Source organism: Littorina saxatilis, linkage group LG2 (assembly GCF_037325665.1).
Source record: "Littorina saxatilis isolate snail1 linkage group LG2, US_GU_Lsax_2.0, whole genome shotgun sequence".
Taxonomy (NCBI): domain Eukaryota; kingdom Metazoa; phylum Mollusca; class Gastropoda; order Littorinimorpha; family Littorinidae; genus Littorina; species Littorina saxatilis.
In genome coordinates this window covers 56452952-56473023 of record NC_090246.1, presented here as the reverse complement: position 1 = coordinate 56473023, position 20072 = coordinate 56452952, and the positions used below count along the sequence as shown (strand labels likewise).

The following is a 20072-nucleotide window of genomic DNA, read 5'->3' as shown; positions in this document are numbered from 1 at the left end:
CACAAGTCCAGTGCTCTACCAACTGAGCTACCGGGCTGTGACTTATCGTAGAATGTACCCAAGAAGGTTGTAGCAATGACCAATAACTGAGTCATGGACAGAAAGACTGCTTTTGCTTCGTGGAACTTGAAGCATGAATCCGTTGGACACTCTTGATTTATGCTCACCCCAGCTGGTACAGATTCACAGAGAGGTGTGGGTGTGACTGCCTTCTATACCCACCAAGTACACTGAGTTGGTTGTCATGTTGTTATTATACTCACTGCTTTTATGGTAGTTTATTTTCATTCGTTCTGAATACTTGTTTGATTTTCTCTTAAGATTTTTTACATTTTGTTATTATTGTTGCTGGTAACTGGTCCTTACTTAAAGGCAGAGTAAGCCTTCCGTAAACCATCACAGATACGGTCAGGCTTTTACACACAGTACAAACACCATTTCATTTAAACACTCACCAATTGAGAACATCCTAGGTGCCCTCCGTAAAGAGCGAACAATTTTCAAAGAATTTATTTTTGCGTGGTTTATCTTACCCCTGAGCCATTGTGAACCCGTGTGATCCAGTTTTCCCTTTTGACAATGCAGTCGTCATAGTTAGTCATTTGAATGCGACTCGACGTGAGCTTATCTACAATAGCACGTTTTTTTTATGCACGAAACAACGGCTGTGGTTCACAAGAACTCTAGCGATGGCTTTTGACTGTTGAGAGGAACGGCGATTTGCACTGATAAACCGGCCGTCGTCTGCTACGACCCTTGCGTGACCCTGCTTCCGGGCTTTTCTTTTTTTAAACTTTCACAACTTCGAATTGTTCTGATCTTGTCTTGATGAAAAACGAATTCTTTTATGATTAAAGAATGTTTGTGTAACAAGCTGTCAATTTATTATTTAGATTTTAAAAGTTAGGTCTAGCGCAAAAACGAGGCGCCGTTGTTGTTAACGGAACAAGTCTACGAAAATAAATTCTTTGAAAATGTCTCACGCTCGACAGAAAGCAGCCAGGATGTTCCCGTTCGGTGAGCGTTCAAATGGAAGTATGCTTGTGCCGTATTTAGACGCTCGGGGAGCTCTGTGATGGTTTACGGGAGGCTTACTGTGCCTTTAAACAGTGGTACTGGTAGCATTTAAGATGTTTATAACACATATTAAGTTGTTTCATTTGTAGTTACTGAGTCGTCTCACGTTTACGACTATAACTTCAGTTCAAGGACATTGAGCATTAGTTTAAAAATTAAGTATAAATCATTTGTTTTTAACTTTCATTCTATGGTACAACAGATCTGTTACACACAAATTATAAGGGTTGCAAACAGATACGGGTGGCCGAGTGGTAACGCACTTGCGCTCGGAAGCGAGAGGTTGCGAGTTTGACCCTGGGTCAGGGCGTTAGCAATTTTCTCCCCCCTTTCCTAACCCAGGTTAACCTTTGCCGGGTGCCGCTTTTGACTACACACGCCCGACGATGCGGGTTTTTCTGAACCCATACATTTGAAAGAGGGTTTTTACCGTTTATTTCTCTAACGACGGGGTGGGTTCAGGGAAATTCACAGCGCTACTTCAGTGGGTGCATCAAGTTTCTCCCTTCACCGACTTCTTGCAGGGGAGGGAGAGGTGGAGGGAGAGGGGGAGGGAGAGACTGAGAGAGACTGAGAGACTAAGAAAGAGAGAGAGAGAGACTAAGAAAGAGAGAGAGAGACTAAGAAAGAGAGAGAGACTAAGAAAGAGAGAGAGAGAGAGACTAAGAAAGAGAGAGAGACTAAGAAAGAGAGAGACTAAGTAAGAGAGAGAGAGAGAGACTAAGAAAGAGAGAGAGAGACTAAGAAAGAGAGAGAGAGAGACTAAGAAAGAGAGAGAGAGAGAAAGAGAGAGAGACTAAGAAAGAGAGAGAGAGAGACTAAGAGAGAGAGAGAGAGAGAGACTAAGAAAGAGAGAGAGAGACTAAGAAAGAGAGAGAGAGACTAAGAAAGAGAGAGAGAGAGACTAAGAAAGAGAGAGAGAGACTAAGAAAGAGAGAGAGAGAGACTAAGAAAGAGAAAGAGAGAGACTAAGAAAGAGAGAGAGAGAGACTAAGAAAGAGAGAGAAAGAGAGACTAAGAAAGAGAGAGAGAGAGACTAAAAAAGAGAGAGAGAGAGACTAAGAAAGAGAGAGAGAGACTAAGAAAGAGAGAGAGCGAGAGACTAAGAAAGAGAGAGAGAGACTAAGAAAGAGAGAGAGAGAGACTAAGAAAGAGATTGAGAGAGACTAAGAAAGAGAGAGAGACTAAGAAAGAGAGAGAGAGAGACTAAGAAAGAGAGAGAGAGAGACTAGGAAAGAGAGAGAGAGAGACAAAGAGAGAGAGAGAGACTAAGAAAGAGAGAGAGAGAGAGACTAAGAAAGAGAGAGAGACTAAGACAGATAGACAGACAGACAGACAGAGCAACTGACATACAGACAGAGAGATACGGACAGACAGACAGAGAGACAGACAGTCTCTTGGAGACAAACAGGCAGACAGACACTGTTCCGCCGCTTTGGTAATTATGGGTGTAGCAGAACCCGCGCCGTCGGCAGAGGGATAGTTACAATCACTACTACTCTTTAAAAGTATGGGTTTGTGTGAACCCACGCCATCGGTAGTGTTTATGTAAATTATCATAATCAATTAATTTTAATGTTTTGTCATGTACACACTAAAAATTTGCAGACAGAGAGCAAATTAGGTGTGTGAGAGATACTTAAAATTTCAAAACGATACCTTTAATGGTTCCAGAGTTACAATGATTTTAGTGTGTCTCTGGGTACAGGTGAACCCAGGAAGCACGGCAAAGGTTAAGGTGGTGGGTTCAAGTGCTAGTCTTTCGGATGAAACGAAAAACCGAGGTCCCTTCGTGTACACTACAATCATTGGGGTGTGCACGTTAAATATCCCACGATTGACAAAAGGGTCTTTCCTGGCAAAATTGTATAGGCATAGATAAAAAAAATGTCCACCAAAATACCCGTGTGACTTGGAATAATAGGCCGTGAAAAGTAGGATATGCGCCGAAATGGCTGCGATCTGCTGGTCGATGTGAATGCGTGATGTATTGTGTAAAAAATTCCATCTCACACGGCATAAATAGATCCCTGCACCTTGAGTCCGAGTCTGGAGATACGTGCGCGATATAAGACTTCATATAATAATAAAGTTCCTGGCCTGAAAAAAATGAACTTGCTTTAATTTGCACTGTACATGTTCCAACCTGCCTTTTGAACATGTCAATAGATAAATTATAGATGTGACAAACATTAAAAAAACTATTTATGCTATTGTGTACACATATATGTATCCTCCTGACAAGTACAATTTTGACAAATGGAACCACTGCTTACAAAATACATAACTTTCAGATTAAAAACAAAGGAGTTTATCACAAATAATAATTTTGTTATGTCATTTTCTAATTAAATATAACAAAGAATGTCAAACAAAACTTCTTCTCCAACACTTTAAATGGAGTCTCTCACTCAGTGCATTGGGCTATTAGATAAATTTTACAGTAAATGTAATTATGTTGATCATGTAATCATGTGCTTAACACATGTATTCACTTTTTCTACAGCCTAATTTTTCATTTTCATTACTTTATTGTCATATCGCTTAGAAATTCGGGCCACTTTCTTAAAGAGAAAAGCTAGCAGCAAAAGAGTCTCACTACCCAGGCATGTGGGTGCTCGTGTAATCAGCCAGCTGCACTTCTGACAGAATAACGGGGGTCTTTTACATGCCACAGCGGTGACAAGGGGGTGGGACATGGATACTGTCTCTGAGCCTGCACACAAAGTTGACCCATGTCCATCCTGGCCCAGTGTCGAACCTGTGACAGGCGGATCACAAGTGTAGTGGTCAACTGAGCTACCAGGCCCTCCATGTAGAAGCACTTGAACTGAGATGAACTTCCTGACTATCGTCGTCAGCATCCGTCAGTCACGTGGGGCCATGGACCTGCGCCTGGGAGGAATAATCAGTTGGCACAGCGTCTGCTGTGGCCGTGTAGACCGATGCGCGAGTGACAGTCTCTGCCGCAGCGGCTACACTTGTGAATATCTGATGATGTTGATACTTTGATGTTCTTTTCTTTGAGCCTTTGTGCTTTCGAGGCTATAATGCAGCAAACAACACATGTACAGAGGTTTAGCACTCGTGGAGAACATAACTTGACATCAAATGCTGGTGGGTGTTAAAAACAATTGTAATTTGTACAGTGTTCATTCATAAATGGGATGTAATGGTGCACAAAGCTACAAACAGCATGATTGTGGTTTTTGAGTCACTTGAGAAAAAGTGACTCTATGTAATCGGTCAGTGTTAGTCTGTCCGGCCGGCCGTCCGGCCGGCCGGCCGGCCGTAGACACCACCTTAACGTTGGACTTTTCTCGGAAACTATCAAAGCGATCCGGCTCATATTTTGTTTAGTCGTGACCTCCAATGACCTCTACACTTTAACGATGGTTTCGTTGACCTTTGACCTTTTTCAAGGTCACAGGTCAGCGTCAAAGGAAAAATTAGACATTTTATATCTTTGACAAAGTTCATCGGATGTGATTGAAACTTTGTAGGATTATTCTTTACATCAAAGTATTTACATCTGTAGCCTTTTACGAACGTTATCAGAAAAACAAGGGAGATAACTAGCCTTTTCTGTTCGGCAACACACAACTTAACGTTGGGCTTTTCTCGGAAACTATAAAAGTGACCGGGCTCAAATTTTATGTGAACGTGACTCCCAGTGACCTCTACACTTTGACGTCTGCTTTGGTGACCTTTGACCTTTTTCAAGGTCACAGGTATGTCTTGAAGGAAAAAAATTGAAATATCATATCTCTGAAACTATTCATCGGATTTGATTCAAACTTTATAGGATTATTCTTTACATCAAATTATTTACATCTGTATTGTGTTGTGAATAGCAATTTCTTCCTGTCCATCTGATGCCTCATATAATATTCAGAACTGCGAAAGTGACTCGATCGAGCGTTTGCTCTTCTTGTTGTATAGTGTATTCTCTGTGTCACTCTATCACAAGTGAATTGTAAAGCGATCTGGTTTTACTGCGAAACTAATTGTACAGTAGTTATCCACATACTTGCATTTAATTTCACATTAACATGTGTATACTTTTGTTGTGTTATTGACATTTTGCATTGGCATCATTCATAACAAGGAGAAATGTAAGTTATCTGTTTTATTTTCAAGTAGCTGTCTGCTTTTCTTTCGTCTTTCTTTTTCTTTCTTTCTTTGGGGGAAAATAACACTGCATGGTTGTTAAGTCAAAAAAATATCTTTCACTAGAACACAAGTTCAATCTTGCTTAGTCATTTTTCTGTCACTGGGATTAGGTACGATTGGCAGATAAGATTGTAGGTGTACACTTCCTTGTGGCATTTCACTCTAAGTACGGCATCTGGGATGTTGTAAGTTCGGGAAAAGAAAAGATATGTAGGCATACGCACTGTTCTGAAAACAAACTTCCCTTTTAAAAACTGCTGGGTTATTCAGGCATCTACAATAGAATGTAATAAATGAGTTGGGGTGCAAGCAAAACACACAATTCTATTGTGTCTTGTATGGTTAGTCTGTGTCCTTGTTTGTATTCATCATACTAGTGCAGTAGAATTGTAAATATACATGTGGCTCTTATGTGTAAGCTTTTGTTGGAACACATCCTGTGTGTACATACTGTGGCAATTTGCGGTGTGTAGATTTTAATATAAGTACATGTAACACCATAGATTCATTTCAAATTGCTTATCATTCATTTTGTTTTTAAACATTGATGTCTAACTTCATCACTTTCTGCTTTATCAGCACCAGTGAAGAAAGCTTAAGTGGACATGTCTCCATGCAAAAGCAGACATTTTGTTGGTGTCAAATGTAGACCAGTGAACATTTGTTGAACACACTGTAGTTCAAAGGCTTTTGGTCAAAGTGGGCATTATTGTTAAATACCATGGCCGCCTTTGTAGTTTTTTTTACTTAGATTATGCTCATAATCTTGCTGTATACCTTTCAGCTATATGAATTACACACTGTTATTTCTGCATCGTGGTGCCACATGCAGGCTTTGTTGTTTTAAAGCATGCAGACCATGTTATTACATATTTTTTAAAGTTTAAACAGCACATTGAAAATGTGGTTGTAACTTGAGAGAACACAAATTCGTTGACTTTAAAACCAATTTTGTTGTTGAGTTTTGTTTTTAAAATTAGTAAAGCAACAAAAAGATGTTTTCCTGCTACATGTGCATCCTTTTATGCAGGAATGACCCACAACCTTCTGAAATGTTGCTGGCAACAACCAAATAAATAAACAAACAAACAAACAAACTGCACTTTTGTCATTGTTAATCTTGAACATTTTCGTAAAGACAGAAGAGAGGAAAGATAATCCAGAGAAAGTGTGTTCATAAAAAGCTTTTCCAATTTTGTTCTTCTAAGATGTTGAAGTGAGCCACAGTTTTGTTATGTTATAAATCTTTTGATGAAGCAAACTCATGGTTATGCAGTTTAATAAAGGCAGACAAGTCACAAAACATGTTTGCATTAGACTATTTGTACTGGATTGGATTATACTGATTGGTAAATTGATAATGATTGTATAGTTTCTTTTAGAATGTCAATAAACTCTCATAGATATATATTTTGGGATTGTTTGTTTCTGTGAGTGTGTCGTTTACTTGGGAATGAAGTGTTCAATACATAGGTTATGTGCAGGGCAAGGGTACAGTGAAGCTAATACACGCGCGCAAGTCAAAACTGATTTGAAACATACACAAACGCTCACATGTGCAATTACTCACTTGCACACACGAATACCTACACACACATGTACATTTACTCACTTGCACACACTAAAAAGAAAAAGATTTTCTGCAACTCTCCCAGAATTTATTCACTTTTATAGGCCATGCACTAAACTGGTGAGGCTACAAAAACAAAATGGTGGCCGGATTGGGGAAGCTGACCAATCCTGTTAATTTCTGCCTACCTGAAACCTTTTTTCACCACTCTTAGAAAAAAATATGGCTAACAGAAAATCAGTGGGACATTTTGTGCTCCATTCTGACAAAAAATGCAATGTTTTTGATAAATCATCAGATTGACTTGTCACAAACAAATAGAATGTAATTAATTAAAAAGAAGCTGCCTACCCTTCTTTCTTTGATCATGTTATATGTACCCTAATCCAGTTTTTTTCTGTTTTAGGGGAGGGGGGGGGGGTATTTTAGGGCCTTCATTTTAAATTTGCAAATTGTAATCGTCGTGTTAAAAGAATTGTTCTTCCACACACACACTGTGACACACCATAGATATCCCTGTATAGATCTATGGACACACGCACGCAACGCACCCCCTCTAGTTATTGACCACTTTCACCTGTTGCCAGTGAAGGCTTTATGAGCAGTGTCAGAGCACAGGCGGAAGGTATCGTTCAAAAAGTAGTGGTCCAGTGAACGATACCTTCCGCCTGTGGCCAGAGCCAGTAGACAACACAGAGTGTGTACTCTAGCCAGTCTCTATCTGCTGAAGGGACATTAAAACCCAAAAACCAAACCAAACTATAGTCTCTACTACTCTTGCTGTATGAAAATTCTTGTTCCATTGGCACAGAGGTCATTGACAAGCAGGTAAGAGAAGTTTCACGTCACAAATGCTAAAAACAACCAGGTAAAATGTTTTATTTTGTATCATTGTTTATTATTAGTGGCATGGGCTGCAGGTGATTTTTTAAAATATTTAATTTTTTAGGCTCTTGTTACAAGGGAAATAAGCCTTATCTTTCCTTCCACAGCACTTGAGTTACCTAACTTGAGACCAAAGTCATGCTCTCAGATTGAACTTGTTCGATGTTGACATCTTTATGATTGATTTCACTGGGGAAACTTCATCGGTACGTCATTTGCCTGTTATTACTTTTGCAGCTGCGTATTCATTATGCTATGCGTTAGAATCAGTCGTAAGTGCCTGACTGCATACGACCTGTTTTATAACGTGCATGTGTTGGTCGGCACGTAAACAGTGACTGTGAAGGCAAAAAAACATATTATCCACTTTCACACGATCACACACTCTTCCTTATTTATTATGTTTACTCCTCCCCACGCTATATTTGCGCAAAACACACGCGCGTACGCACACCTACACACACACACACACACACACACACACACACACTTATGGGGAGATTCGGGAAAAGCAGCGGTACTTTAAGTTATAGTTATACAGTCTAGAGACCTAGTGCTTGCTGCCGCGCGAGCCCAGAAAATTTTCCCTCTTTATCTTTGCTGCGCTGGCGGCAAAACCCCTTCGCGCAAAGGTGTTTCCAGACACATCCTACGTAGGGTGTAAAATCATAATATTTATGATAATGCCAAGCTTGTAATAAATTTTCGACTTTAAATTTATAAGATAATGTGTTCAGTCAGTTCTTAGTTCAAATGAGAATGTAATAAAATACAACAGGACAAAGATTATGAGTAATGAGTGATATCTAATTTTTTTGTCCTTGTAGAAATTTTCTGTAGGCTAGCATATTGCCATGGGGGGACTGTCCAAAACACTGTTTGGACTAGCAGGAGTGGCTGCCAGCTTTGCCATTCTGTGTAACCTGCCAGTCAACCCGTTTGTCCCTGCCCCCAAGCCTGCCTCACTGGCATACCTGTCGGAAACTACGCTCACCAAACTGGATGACCCTCCTCGTCAATTCAAGGTTAGTGTGATTCTGCAGAGACTAACAGTATACATGTATATGGTGAATGCCTCTGTTTCTGTTGTTTTGCATATATATATACGACTTGTGTCTGTGTGTGTGTGTGTGTGTGTGTGTGTGTGTGTGTGTCCGCGATGCACGCCCAAGGTTCTCGATGGATCTGTTTCAAATTTGGTGGGCATATTCAGGTACACCCCGGACACAACCTGCTCAATGAGATATTTAAAACACGTGCTCTCAGCGCGCAGCGCTGAACCGATTTTGGTTTTTCTCTGGATCCATTCCCAGTAACTCTTCCTTATCTTCTCCAGTGTTTTCAGCGTTTATCTCCCTTCCTTCGTGTGGCGTCAATCCATATTCCCGTTTCTATTTTTAGAAGGTCACTGTCGACAATGCTCAATCCATATTCCCGTTATACTATTTTTAGAAGGTCACTGTCCTGGCGAAGCCGGGTATTACTCTTCTCCAGTGTTTTGCACGTTTATCTCCCTTCCTTCGTGCGGTGCGCCGGCAAAGCTGGCGTACACCTGGCAAAGCCGGGTCCCCGGCGCAGCCAGGTATTCGGTTCGACTTCTTCCCGGCGAAGCCGTACCCGGCGAAGCGGGTATTCATCTAGTATATACTATAGATATGATTATACATCACAATAAAAAGTTCAACACCAAGCCAGAATGTCTCATCTTTTGTTTCCAAATTTTTGGCCCGCAGGCCTTCTTCAAAGGTACACAGACCAAGCGTCTATAGATATATGATTATATTTAAAGAAAATTACCGTATTTGATGGATTACAAGACGCACAGTTTTATAAGCAGCACCCCCGACTTTTAAGAAAAAAATTGGGACGAGCCACGTATAGGCCGCGTCACTATATTAGCCGCCGTCGAAAAAAATATAATCAGATCGTGTCAATCAATCAAACAACCAGGCAAACGAAAGTACGGTATTTGGCGAAATCGGCTCCGAGAATAAACAAGTGAAACAAAGGAGAAAAGTGAAAAAGATTGAAGAAAAATATCACACACACAATTTGTAACCAACACACACATGTAGTCCCGCCCGGAATAAGCTTTTTTGGGATGATTTACGACTTTTGCGCACATTTCGAGCAGACGAAAACACAACATGGCGGCTCTCGCTCCTCCAACTATCGCGAGACACAAAAAAACGAAATCTTGCGTGCGCGAGATCCTGATACATCCGGTGTTTCTCTGTACGCTATCTTGTCACGACGACTTGTTGACAAACGAAGATTCGCGAAAGAAAGAGAAAAGTGCCGAGTCTTCAGTAGAGAGCTAAGGCCAACAAAAAAAAATTGTCTGTTTAGGGTAACCCGACCGACCCTATCGATTTGGCGCCGACCCAAAAACTTTTTTTTGATTTCAAAAAAAAAAAAGAAAAAAAAAGAGGTAAAAATGCTAAAAAGAGACATTTGGCGTTTCTTTCTCTCCCTTTCTCTCTGTTTTATTTATACGTTAGTTTTGAAACATGTATTCATCAAATATAAGAAGTGAATGTTCAGCCAACATAGCATTTACAACAAAAAAACAACAACAAAAAACAAAAAACCTACCTACCTACCGACCCTACTTTTTTTGGTCATGTTACCCTAAACAGACAATTTTTTTTTTTTGGCCTAATAAAGTACCGGTAATCGCTAATCGAGCGAAATGAAAATCCGCGGCGACTTCCATTAGGTGAATGCTATTCAAGTTTAGGTAACGTTTTAGCCGCATCTTTTTATAAGCCGCAATGCGATTTTTTTGGAAAAAAAGTCGCGGCTTGTAGTCCGTCAAATACGGTACACGTATATGATTTTATCTATATTCACACTGTCAAAATCTTCTTTTTTTTTTTAACTCCTTCCATGTTGTTCATACCTTGGTCACATATTGGTGTTATCTCACAGATTGCCTTTGTTTTCTCTGTAACATAAATCTTTAAATTTTACAGGCTAAAGAATTGTGGGAAAAGACTGGAGCTGTTATTATGGCTGTACGAAGACCAGGCTGTGCTCTTTGCCGAGAGGTAAGGTTGATCTGACCACAGAATTTAACACACTTAAGAAATACAGCCACAGCAGTACAAAGTTGACTACATCTCCTCAGTTAGTGGAGGGGGGGCGATGCTTTACCACGTGCACGGGGAATGGGCTTTTTGGACGTAACGTGCATGGGAATGGGGAAATTCTCGTAGCGTGCACCGTGCACAGAGGTCCGGCGTGCACCGTGCATGGAGCTTTTTCGTAACGTGCACCGTGGATCGCCGTGCATGGCACTTTTGGCCTCAACGTGCACGTGCACAGACCCCCCCATGGTGACCCTCTTAGTGGAGCACACTACAAAAACACGTTCACTCTCTCTCTCTCGTGTCTCTCAAATTCTCTCTCACATAGCATGTACAAAGTCAATTAGAATTTAGCTAAGAAAACAGACATCCAATCAAATTCTTAGTAACCATTAGTAACACAACATTCCAAGATGATACCACGTTTCATTGGTTAAAGACAAGAAGGAGGAGGGGGGGGGGGGGTAAATAAAAAAGAACCTCCCAGCCAGCTGACAGGCTTCTCTGATCCCCTATTTCAATCAATCAATCAATATGAGGCTTATATCGCGCGTATTCCGTGGGTACAGTTCTAAGCGCAGGGATTTTTTTTGATTTTTTGATTTTTTTTTAATGCAATTTATATCGCGCACATATTCCTATCTGTATCAAAGGAAATTACAATTTACACTCACTTCACATTTCCCCAAAGTGGAGGGTAGTCAGGCGTAATTAATTGCTTGCAGCTGTTGGAAGATAGTCACAGGTGCATTCCAGCACTTACAGTTTAAAGAATAATGAATAGACACAAAACACTAATCGATCGGCAACAAAGACTAAACTGGACAATGACAATAGCTTTACTCTAATTTACTGGTGACAGTTCACCCTGTCACACATGTGCCACAATAATTTAAGAGTTACAGGTAAAGTAGGCGATACATGTGTATGATCATTATTTGGCAGTTTTTAACTTGCACGGCAGAAGCATTTACAGTGTATTCTCTTGCAAACTGTAGGTAATGTAGCAGAGAAAACTTCTTACCCTCGATAAGCTGAATTTTTTTCTCTTTCAAGGAATAGGGGTTGGAAGCATTGGGCGGGAGTTGGTAATGGGGAGAATGCTGAGAATATATAGGGATTTGTTTATATTTTTATTGGTTTCCTGCAAGGTTTGAGCATTTATGATTGTTAAAAAAACTTGTAGTTACTAAATTGCTGCAATTTGTGTTAAGTCTTAAATTGACAGCCACTGGAGGAAAATAGTTAAGCATGGGTTTATTATATTCAGTCTACCTATAGTTACACCTTTGTAGTTCTGTTCAAAGATGTGAATTTGCAGGGGCGTTCTGGCAGTAGTGTGTGAGCATTAAAGTACGACTAAGACCTTGACGTTTAGCTGTTTTAGGGAAACCTAAGAACAATAAAGTATGAATAAGACCTGGATTCTTTCCTGTTTTTAGGTAACTTTAGAACATTGAAGTAAAAATAAGACCTGTATGTTTTACTGTTTTTGGCTCACGTAAGTGTAGCCTATGCGATGCTAACTTTTGTCTGTCTGTCCGTGCGTGCGTGCGTATTTATGTATGTCTGTGGTAGAAACTTTAATATTTGACTGAACACCGAAATACTAATTTTACCTGGTTATTATTCAAGCAACAGCTTCAAAGTATTGAAGCAATGATCAACATTTCGTCGGCACGTATGTAGTTAAAGTGTGTATCCAAAGAAAACGGGTGGTGGGGGGTTTTGGGGGGGTAAAAACAGGTGACTGGTTTGTGTCGTGTGTGGTATGTAGACCAGGTCAGGGGTCAAGGTTAGGTCAGATCGCGTGAAGGATTGTGGTATAGATACAGTTATCACCGAGCTGCAGTTCGCCGATTTGGAGAAGACGAGTTCCACATTGTTCGGTTTCATAGCTCCAGAAAAATAGATAAGGAAGATACCAAAGGAGATTTCCTACAGGTTAATCTGCACAGCGTGTTTCCAGTGTCTGCGCGAGGAAGCGCTGTCGAAAGCGCAGTTTCGATCTGTCCATCTGACAGTCGTGTCCCCGTAAGTAGGCTACAGACAGACAGATCTAGATCTAGTGTCTCCCACTCTTGCACCGTGTCACCTATGGCTATGCTTACTGTGTGTGTGTGTATGTGTGACGGAGTGATTGAGTTTGTGTTACTGTTTGTCGATTTCTTACGTGAGCCTTGAAGGCTTCGCCTCTTGTTAGGTAACTTGTGAACATTAAAGTAAGAAATAATTCCTTGATGTTTTGTTGTTTTTATATAACTTATGAGCATTAAAGTAAGAATACGATCTTGATGTTTTGCTGTTTTCAGGAAGCTTTAGAACTCGCCAAGCTTCATCCAGAGTTAAAGTTACGGAACATCCCACTGTATGGCGTTGTTCATGAGAGGTTGGGAGCGCAAGAGTTCGCTCCGTACTTGCAAGCGGATGGAATTTTGTTGGACACTGAGGTCAGTGGCAAATAAGTGTTGCTGCTGTTCCTGGTAGCAGGTCTTTTCCCATTGATGATTGCAGGTACAGAGTTGAGAGGATAATGAAATAAGTGTGTTTGTTCTTTTACTATATGGAAACATTTGAATTGAAACTGTGTGTGTGTGTGTGTGTGTGTGTGTGTGTGTGTGTGTGTGTGTGTGTGTGTGTGTGTGTGTGTGTGTGTGTGTGTGTGTGTGTGTGTGGGTGGGTGGGTGGGTGGGTGGGTGGGTGTTAGATATCCTGCACCAGAGTTATTATCACTTTTTCAAGTCAGTTGCACTTTTCTTTCCTTTTTACATTTAGTCAAGTTTTGACTAAATGTTTTAACATAGAGGGGGGAATCGAGACGAGGGTCGTGGTGTATGTGTGTCTGTGTGTGTGTGTAGAGCGATTCAGACTAAACTACTGGACCGATCTTTATGAAATTTGACATGAGAGTTCCTGGGTATGAAATCCCCAGACGTTTTTTTCATTTTTTCGATAAATGTCTTTTATGACGTCATATCCGGCTTTTCGTGAAAGTTGAGGCGGCACTGTCACGCTCTCATTTTTCAACCAAATTGGTTGAAATTTTGGTCAAGTAATCTTCGACGAAGCCCGGACTTCGGTATTGCATTTCAGCTTGGTGGCTTAAAAATTAATTCATGACTTTGGTCATTAAAAATCTGAAAATTGTAAAAAAAATATTTTTTTTATAAAACGATCCAAATTTACGTTCATCTTATTCCCCATCATTTTCTGATTCCAAAAACATATAAATATGTTATATTCGGATTAAAAACAAGCTCTGAAAATTAAAAATATCAAAATTATTATCAAAATTAAATTGTCCAAATCAATTTAAAAACACTTTCATCTTATTCCTTGTCGGTTCCTGATTCCAAAAACATATAGATATGATATGTTTGGATTAAAAACACGCTCAGAAAGTTAAAACGAAGAGTGGTACAGAAAAGCGTGCTATCCTTCTCAGCGCAAGTACTACCCCGCTCTTCTTGTCAATTTCACTGCCTTTGCCGTGCGCGGTGGACTGACGATGCTACGAGTATACGGTCTTGCTGAAAAATGGCATTGCGTTCAGTTTCATTCTGTGAGTTCGACAGCTACTTGACTAAATGTTGTATTTTCGCCTTACGCGACTTGTTTCTTTTCTTTTTTTAAGCGGGCAGAGTTCAAGGCAGAATTAAGAATAGCAGCTGTACATGTACAAACAACATTGTTGAATGGGACTGAGGTTGGCAAAGATTTGATCCAGTAGATTTAGTTTTTTTTTATTGTTGAAATAAAACTTTTACTGGAGCAGCATTACATAAGAGTACCACTCAAAGAATATTGCCTTTTTCTTTACAAAAAATATGTTGAAAATTAAACGCCAACCATGTTGTTGTTGTTTTTGCAGCGCCGTTTTTATGGGCCCCAGGAAAGATGGATGTTTATCTCAGGTTTCATGAGAGCCAGCGTGTGGAAAAACATTTACCGTACTAAGCAGAGAGGAGTGGAGGGCAACCTAGATGGAGAGGGCAGACTTTTGGGAGGTATACATATGGTTTTAAAGCTGCATGTGCAAAAAATAATGACAAACATCCTGTATTCTTGATTCAATTCCTGTAGCGTGATTTGGATTGCAGAAATAAATGCCATGCGTTCTGATTCTAATAACACCTGGTGTAAGATAATGCATTTTTGTGTAGAAGTAGCACAGATCTGTTGCATAATATTCTACTCTTATTCGTGACTTTTGTCAGAAATGTACAGCTAGAAACTGTTCACAAATGTGGTGCTATTTACAAGAAAACTCTCAACAATAATTTTATCAGGATTTTCCTTAAGTTTCATACATCACATGCTCCTGGAGGAGTCAACCATATTTTTGACATTTCTTCCCAAATTGGCTCAAATTTCATATTCGAATCATAAAAAATCTCTACTTCCTTCCACTTAAAAAAAATTTCCTTTTTTTAATTCCACCATTTAAAATTACCTTAAAATGTGAAAGATTAAGATTAATTTTTTTGCCCCATGCTACTAATGAGCTACACTTTTTTGTTCAGGAATAGTGCTGTCCGCGATGTGGTGATATTTCATCAGTACATTGCTAAGCTGCAGATAGGCAGACTCAGCGGTGATACATGATGTTATTATGGAAGCAGCTAACCGATACACCGATTTCTTTCTTTACTGTTGATGCAGGTATCTTTGTAGTCGGCCCAGGAGAACAAGGGATCCTGTTGGAACACCGCGAGAAAGAATGGGGGGACCTTGCCAACACTACAGACATTCTCAGCGCAGTTAGGAGGATGGCTGTGTCTAAATCTTAGACTGCAGTCATGTGCCCGTTGTGTTTTGCGTTCTATACTTTTTTGTCTGTGATGTTATCTGTGATATTTGTGTATGTCTGTTTGCCTTGTGTGTGTTTGGTTGAGGGAGATAAAATGGATGGAAGTGTATCAAAGTATGTCCACATTTATTACCATGTTAATGCATCATGTGACTAAGAAGAAGAAGACTAATGTGACCAACCAGGACTGGTTTTCAGTGACCCTCTATACATGTTAGAGCGTCAGGCTGGGGTCCTTTTTGATTATCATGCTACAAATAAACAAGACAAACAAAAAAGTTTGAATTTGAAATAGCAGCATGACTTACTCTGAGGAATGACACTTTTAATGTTTGAAATAATGCACTTCAATTTGTGAAACTAAAAGTACTGAAAAGTCAATTTTGTCGATGGGTGGTGCAAAAAATGGCAAACACTACCCACCCTTTGAGCATGCCATGCTAAGGCCTGCTGCTAACGAAGTGTCATAGCCGCGTCTATGCATCTTGCATCTGTGCGTCGGCTAATGACGAGTACTTGGCCTGTGTTTTTTTTCATGTGACGTGTAGCGCGATGAAGAAAAAAAAAATTTGGCTGCGTGGCACACCGCTTTAGAATAGAATCGATCCTTTTTTTTACGCATGCTGCATGTACTGTTGCGTGCGACCAACCAATCAGAGCAATGTATTTGAAGGAACACAATCCTGTCTTTTAATTGTCAAAGGAGGACGGTGTGTGTCTTTGTGTAAAATGTTGTCAACGCTTGTAAACAGCCATTTATAAATAAATGCTTCCCATGTGTTGTGTGTGTGTTCATGCCATGTATAGGCAGGTGATCGTTTCCTTTTAAACACAGTCATTGTAGTACAAATAGCAGATACTTATCACCAAAGATTTCAATCGCTGCAAGATCGTATCCATGTGTTCAACTTTGTTGACAATCTTCAGCTGCCTCCGTGGTTTAATGGAGAAGACGTGGCGCATACTTTGTTCCCTCCTGTTTTCTTTTGAAATAATTGTGCCAGTATCAAGTTGGCAGGGTTTTGGTTGTGCCTAAGAGGGATATTTTTTCTGTCTCCATCTTCTTGTGCATGGGAATGGGTATGAGGTTGCCTGAGTGGGAGATTCTTTTCCCATCTTGCATATTACCTGGTATAAACACAGAAGATTGTATACCAAGAGTGCCAACTTTGGCTATTTTAACAGTATTTGTAACAGTATAATGTTTTACTTTGCTGAGTCCTGCTGCGCGCTTGCTGTTGGGAAACGGACTGAACCCATACGGTTCCTTCCAACCTATATCTCTGCCTCTCACCCTCCACTACAGCCCCCCCCCCCCCCCCTCCCTTTTATTCGTTGCTCATTCTCCTATTACCTCAACACCGCCCTCCCCCCTTCCTCTCCCCTCCCCATGTGCTAGACCATCCCACCACTCTGACCACACACCGACATCTGTTCTCACGGTGGCACCACAGCTACACACACTCCTCCCAACCCCACACCCCCCCCCCTTCCTGCACACAGCAACATACACTCTTAGTTTAAATTAACTTTTTTCCAGAAACTACACTTTAATAATCATTTATTCACATTTAGCACTACTACCTAGGTGCTGACTTGATCAGGTATTTTTTTAGCACAGAACTAGAAAATGTTGACACATGCTATGGATATGATTCAAACGTAGAATGACATTGATTCTTTGGATTTATGATTTTTTCTGCCCCTACCTCACTAAACAACTAATAACTTTTAAATAAACACTCTCAGTACAATAATTCAAATTGTCTCCGAGAGCAGAAAGAATACCGTTTCCTAACATTTCAATCACTTTTTTGGCGATAAAAATCGAATTTTGTGAAAAGTCTTGGTAGTAATGCTAAATTTAACTTCCTTCACAAACCACAGCAATTCTTTTTGTATCGCACATTATAAGGGAGAGAACTTGCAAAATTTAATGTCTACTTAGAGTAAGATCCCCTGTTTTTCCCGCTGCAAAATTAATGACACGCGAGGCATTGGCGCTGTGTGTGCGAACCTCAGGTACACGCAGCACGCATGCATCATTTCGTCATAAGCTGACACACAGATGTAGTGCCACTGAAGCTGCATAGGTCTTAAGCTGGTCAAAAGAAATTGTGACTCAATTGACCTCAAATGTACTTTCACGTTATTTCCTTCCTTTTTACATTTAGTCAAGTTTTGACTAAATGTTTTAACATAGAGGGGGAATCGAGACGAGGGTCATGGTGTCTGTGCGTGTGTGTCTGTGCGTGTGTGTGTGTAGAGCGATTCAGACTAAACTACTGGACCGATCTTTATGAAATTTGACAGAGTTCCTGGGTATGATATCCCCAGACGTTTTTTCATTTTTTTTGATAAATGTCTTTGATGACGTCATATCCGGCTTTTTGTAAAAGTTGAGGCGGCACTATCACACCGTCATCTTTCAATAAAATTGATTGAAATTTTGGCCAAGCAATCTTCGACGAAGGCCGGACTTTGGTATTGCATTTCAGATTGGAGGCTTAAAAATTAATTAATGACTTATTTTTTTATAAAAGGATCCAAAATTACGTTCATCTTATTCTTTATCATTTTCTGATTCCAAAAACATATAAATATGTTATATTCGGATTAAAAACAAGCTCTGAAAATTAAAAATATAAAAATTATGATTAAAATAAAATTTTCTAAATCGATTTAAAAACAATTTCATCTTATTCCTTGTCGGTTCCTGATTCGAAAAACATATAGATATGATATGTTTGGATTAAAAACACGCTCAGAAAGACCCCCCGCGGGTTAGGGGGAAGAATTTACCCGATGCTCCCCAGCATGTCGTAAGAGGCGACGAACGGATTCTGTTTCTCCTTTTACCCTTAAGTGTTTCTTGTATAGAATATAGTCAATTTTTGTACAGATTTTAGTCAAGCAGTATGTAAGAAATGTTAAGTCCTTTGTACTGGAAATTTGCATTCTCCCAGTAAGGTAATATATTGTACTACGTTGCAAGCCCCTGGAGCAAATTTTTCATTAGTGCTTTTGTGAACAAGAAACAATTGACAAGTGGCTCTATCCCATCTTCCCCCTTTTTCCCGTCGCGATATAACCCTCCGTGGTTGAAAACGACGTTAAACACCAAATAAAGAAAGAAAGAAAGACTCAGAAAGTTGAAACGAAGAGAGGTACAGAAAAGCGTGCTGTGCAGCACAGCGCAACCACTACCGCGCTAAACAGGCTCGTTAATTTCACTGCCTTTTGCACGAGCGGCGGACTAAGGTCATTGTGAAAAAAATGCAGTGCGTTCAGTTTCATTCTGTGAGTTCCACAGCTTAACTAAATGTAGTAATTTTGCCTGGCCTTACGCGACTTGGTGTCAATTTCGAGTCTATCGGTCTCACCTGGACAAAAAAAAGCGAAACAACTGATATGCATTTTTAACATGGTTTATTATGTGAGCTTATGTGTAAATGCAGTTATTCAATTTCTAATAACTCGTAATGATGTTGATTGTATTGGCTTCATAAAGTGTATTGCTATGATTGCGATATATACCGTTCTTGTGAAACCGACACATTGCATTCCTGCATGTGGACGGATGTGGTTGCGATTTGTTTCATTAATTTGATTTCAGTTGATCATTGATGTTAGTGAATTTTTACTTGTTTCAAACTCCTGTCCATGACATGGCAAAACAAAGGCATTCCCTCAACAGACGGTTGTACTCAACACTTTGAAAGTTACTTGAAACATTTCTGGATGGAATGATGGCTTAGGTTTGGTGTACTGTGATCACCAGAACTATGTTTCAAGGATCTCAAAGTAATGTGCTTGTTTTGTTCAACTTTTTTTTAAAGTGGGGAGAAAACACCTGGTTTTGGCATAACTAAACTTTACTGTGTCCAGTTGTTTTTACCGACAGCTTTTTGTGTGCAGAACTGGCAGGAATACTCACCGTTGATTTGTGCAGAATACATGCTTGCATTTTGTGATCTTTTTTCTAGTCTATGCATTCAATCAATAATAATACTCATACTTCAAATTTGAATAAAAAGTCAAAAATGATTTCTGTGATTGTGCATATCTTAATTTATTTAAAATTTGGTTTGATTAAATGTTAGTTAAAAAAAGAGAGACAAATTTACATGTGATAACAGCCTGTTGTAGTTTAATTAAAAGGATCCATTGTTCCCCTTGTACGCATGTTCTCTTGCATACATCTTCTTTGTTCATGGTCCTTCTCCCTTCATGGGTTGAAACTTCCACGTTCACTCATGCTTTTGCACGAGCGGGTTTTCGCGTGTATGACCGTTTTACCCCGCCATTCAGGCAGCCATACACCGCTTTCGAGGGAGCATACATATTCAAACACATTCAGAAACACAGTTTTCTTGGGTTTCTTTGAATCATAATTTATTGTTCACTCGAAAGTGCTCCTTGCACAGTCCAGCCCTTGCAAATTTGTACACTTTTCCATCAATAAAAT

General features: G+C 39.9%; 1 protein-coding gene and 2 long non-coding RNA genes across 4 annotated transcripts in view; 1 reads left to right on the top strand and 2 right to left on the bottom strand.

Moving 5' to 3' along the window:
* Positions 1-20072, bottom strand: part of LOC138959325 (uncharacterized) — a 282799-nt gene that overhangs the window by 57890 nt on the left and 204837 nt on the right. The window lies entirely within an intron of this gene.
* LOC138959312 (uncharacterized) overlaps positions 1-20072 on the bottom strand; it is a 110255-nt gene that overhangs the window by 9468 nt on the left and 80715 nt on the right. The gene's annotated exons all lie outside the window — the stretch shown is intronic.
* On the top strand, positions 7562-19651 carry LOC138959310 (peroxiredoxin-like 2A). 2 transcript variants are annotated; one of them, XM_070330735.1, is made up of 6 exons: positions 7562-7648; positions 8533-8730; positions 10681-10755; positions 13107-13244; positions 14666-14801; positions 15457-19651. In XM_070330735.1, exons 2-6 carry the CDS (start codon positions 8560-8562, stop codon positions 15582-15584), a joined length of 648 nt encoding a protein of 215 aa, XP_070186836.1. In that variant the 5' UTR covers positions 7562-7648; positions 8533-8559; the 3' UTR covers positions 15585-19651. The 2 variants fall into 2 exon arrangements, with proteins under 2 accessions (XP_070186836.1, XP_070186835.1); XM_070330734.1 differs by lacking the exon at positions 7562-7648 and adding an exon at positions 7796-7911.

Excerpts from the sequence above, each read along its gene's own strand:
- LOC138959310 (XM_070330735.1), top strand. The coding sequence starts at position 8,560 with ATGGGGGGACTGTCCAAAACACTGTTTGGACTAGCAGGAGTGGCTGCC. Across the intron at positions 13,245-14,665 it reads GAATTTTGTTGGACACTGAG|CGCCGTTTTTATGGGCCCCA; the intron begins GTCAGTGGCAAA and ends TTGTTTTTGCAG. Across the intron at positions 14,802-15,456 it reads AGAGGGCAGACTTTTGGGAG|GTATCTTTGTAGTCGGCCCA; the intron begins GTATACATATGG and ends CTGTTGATGCAG.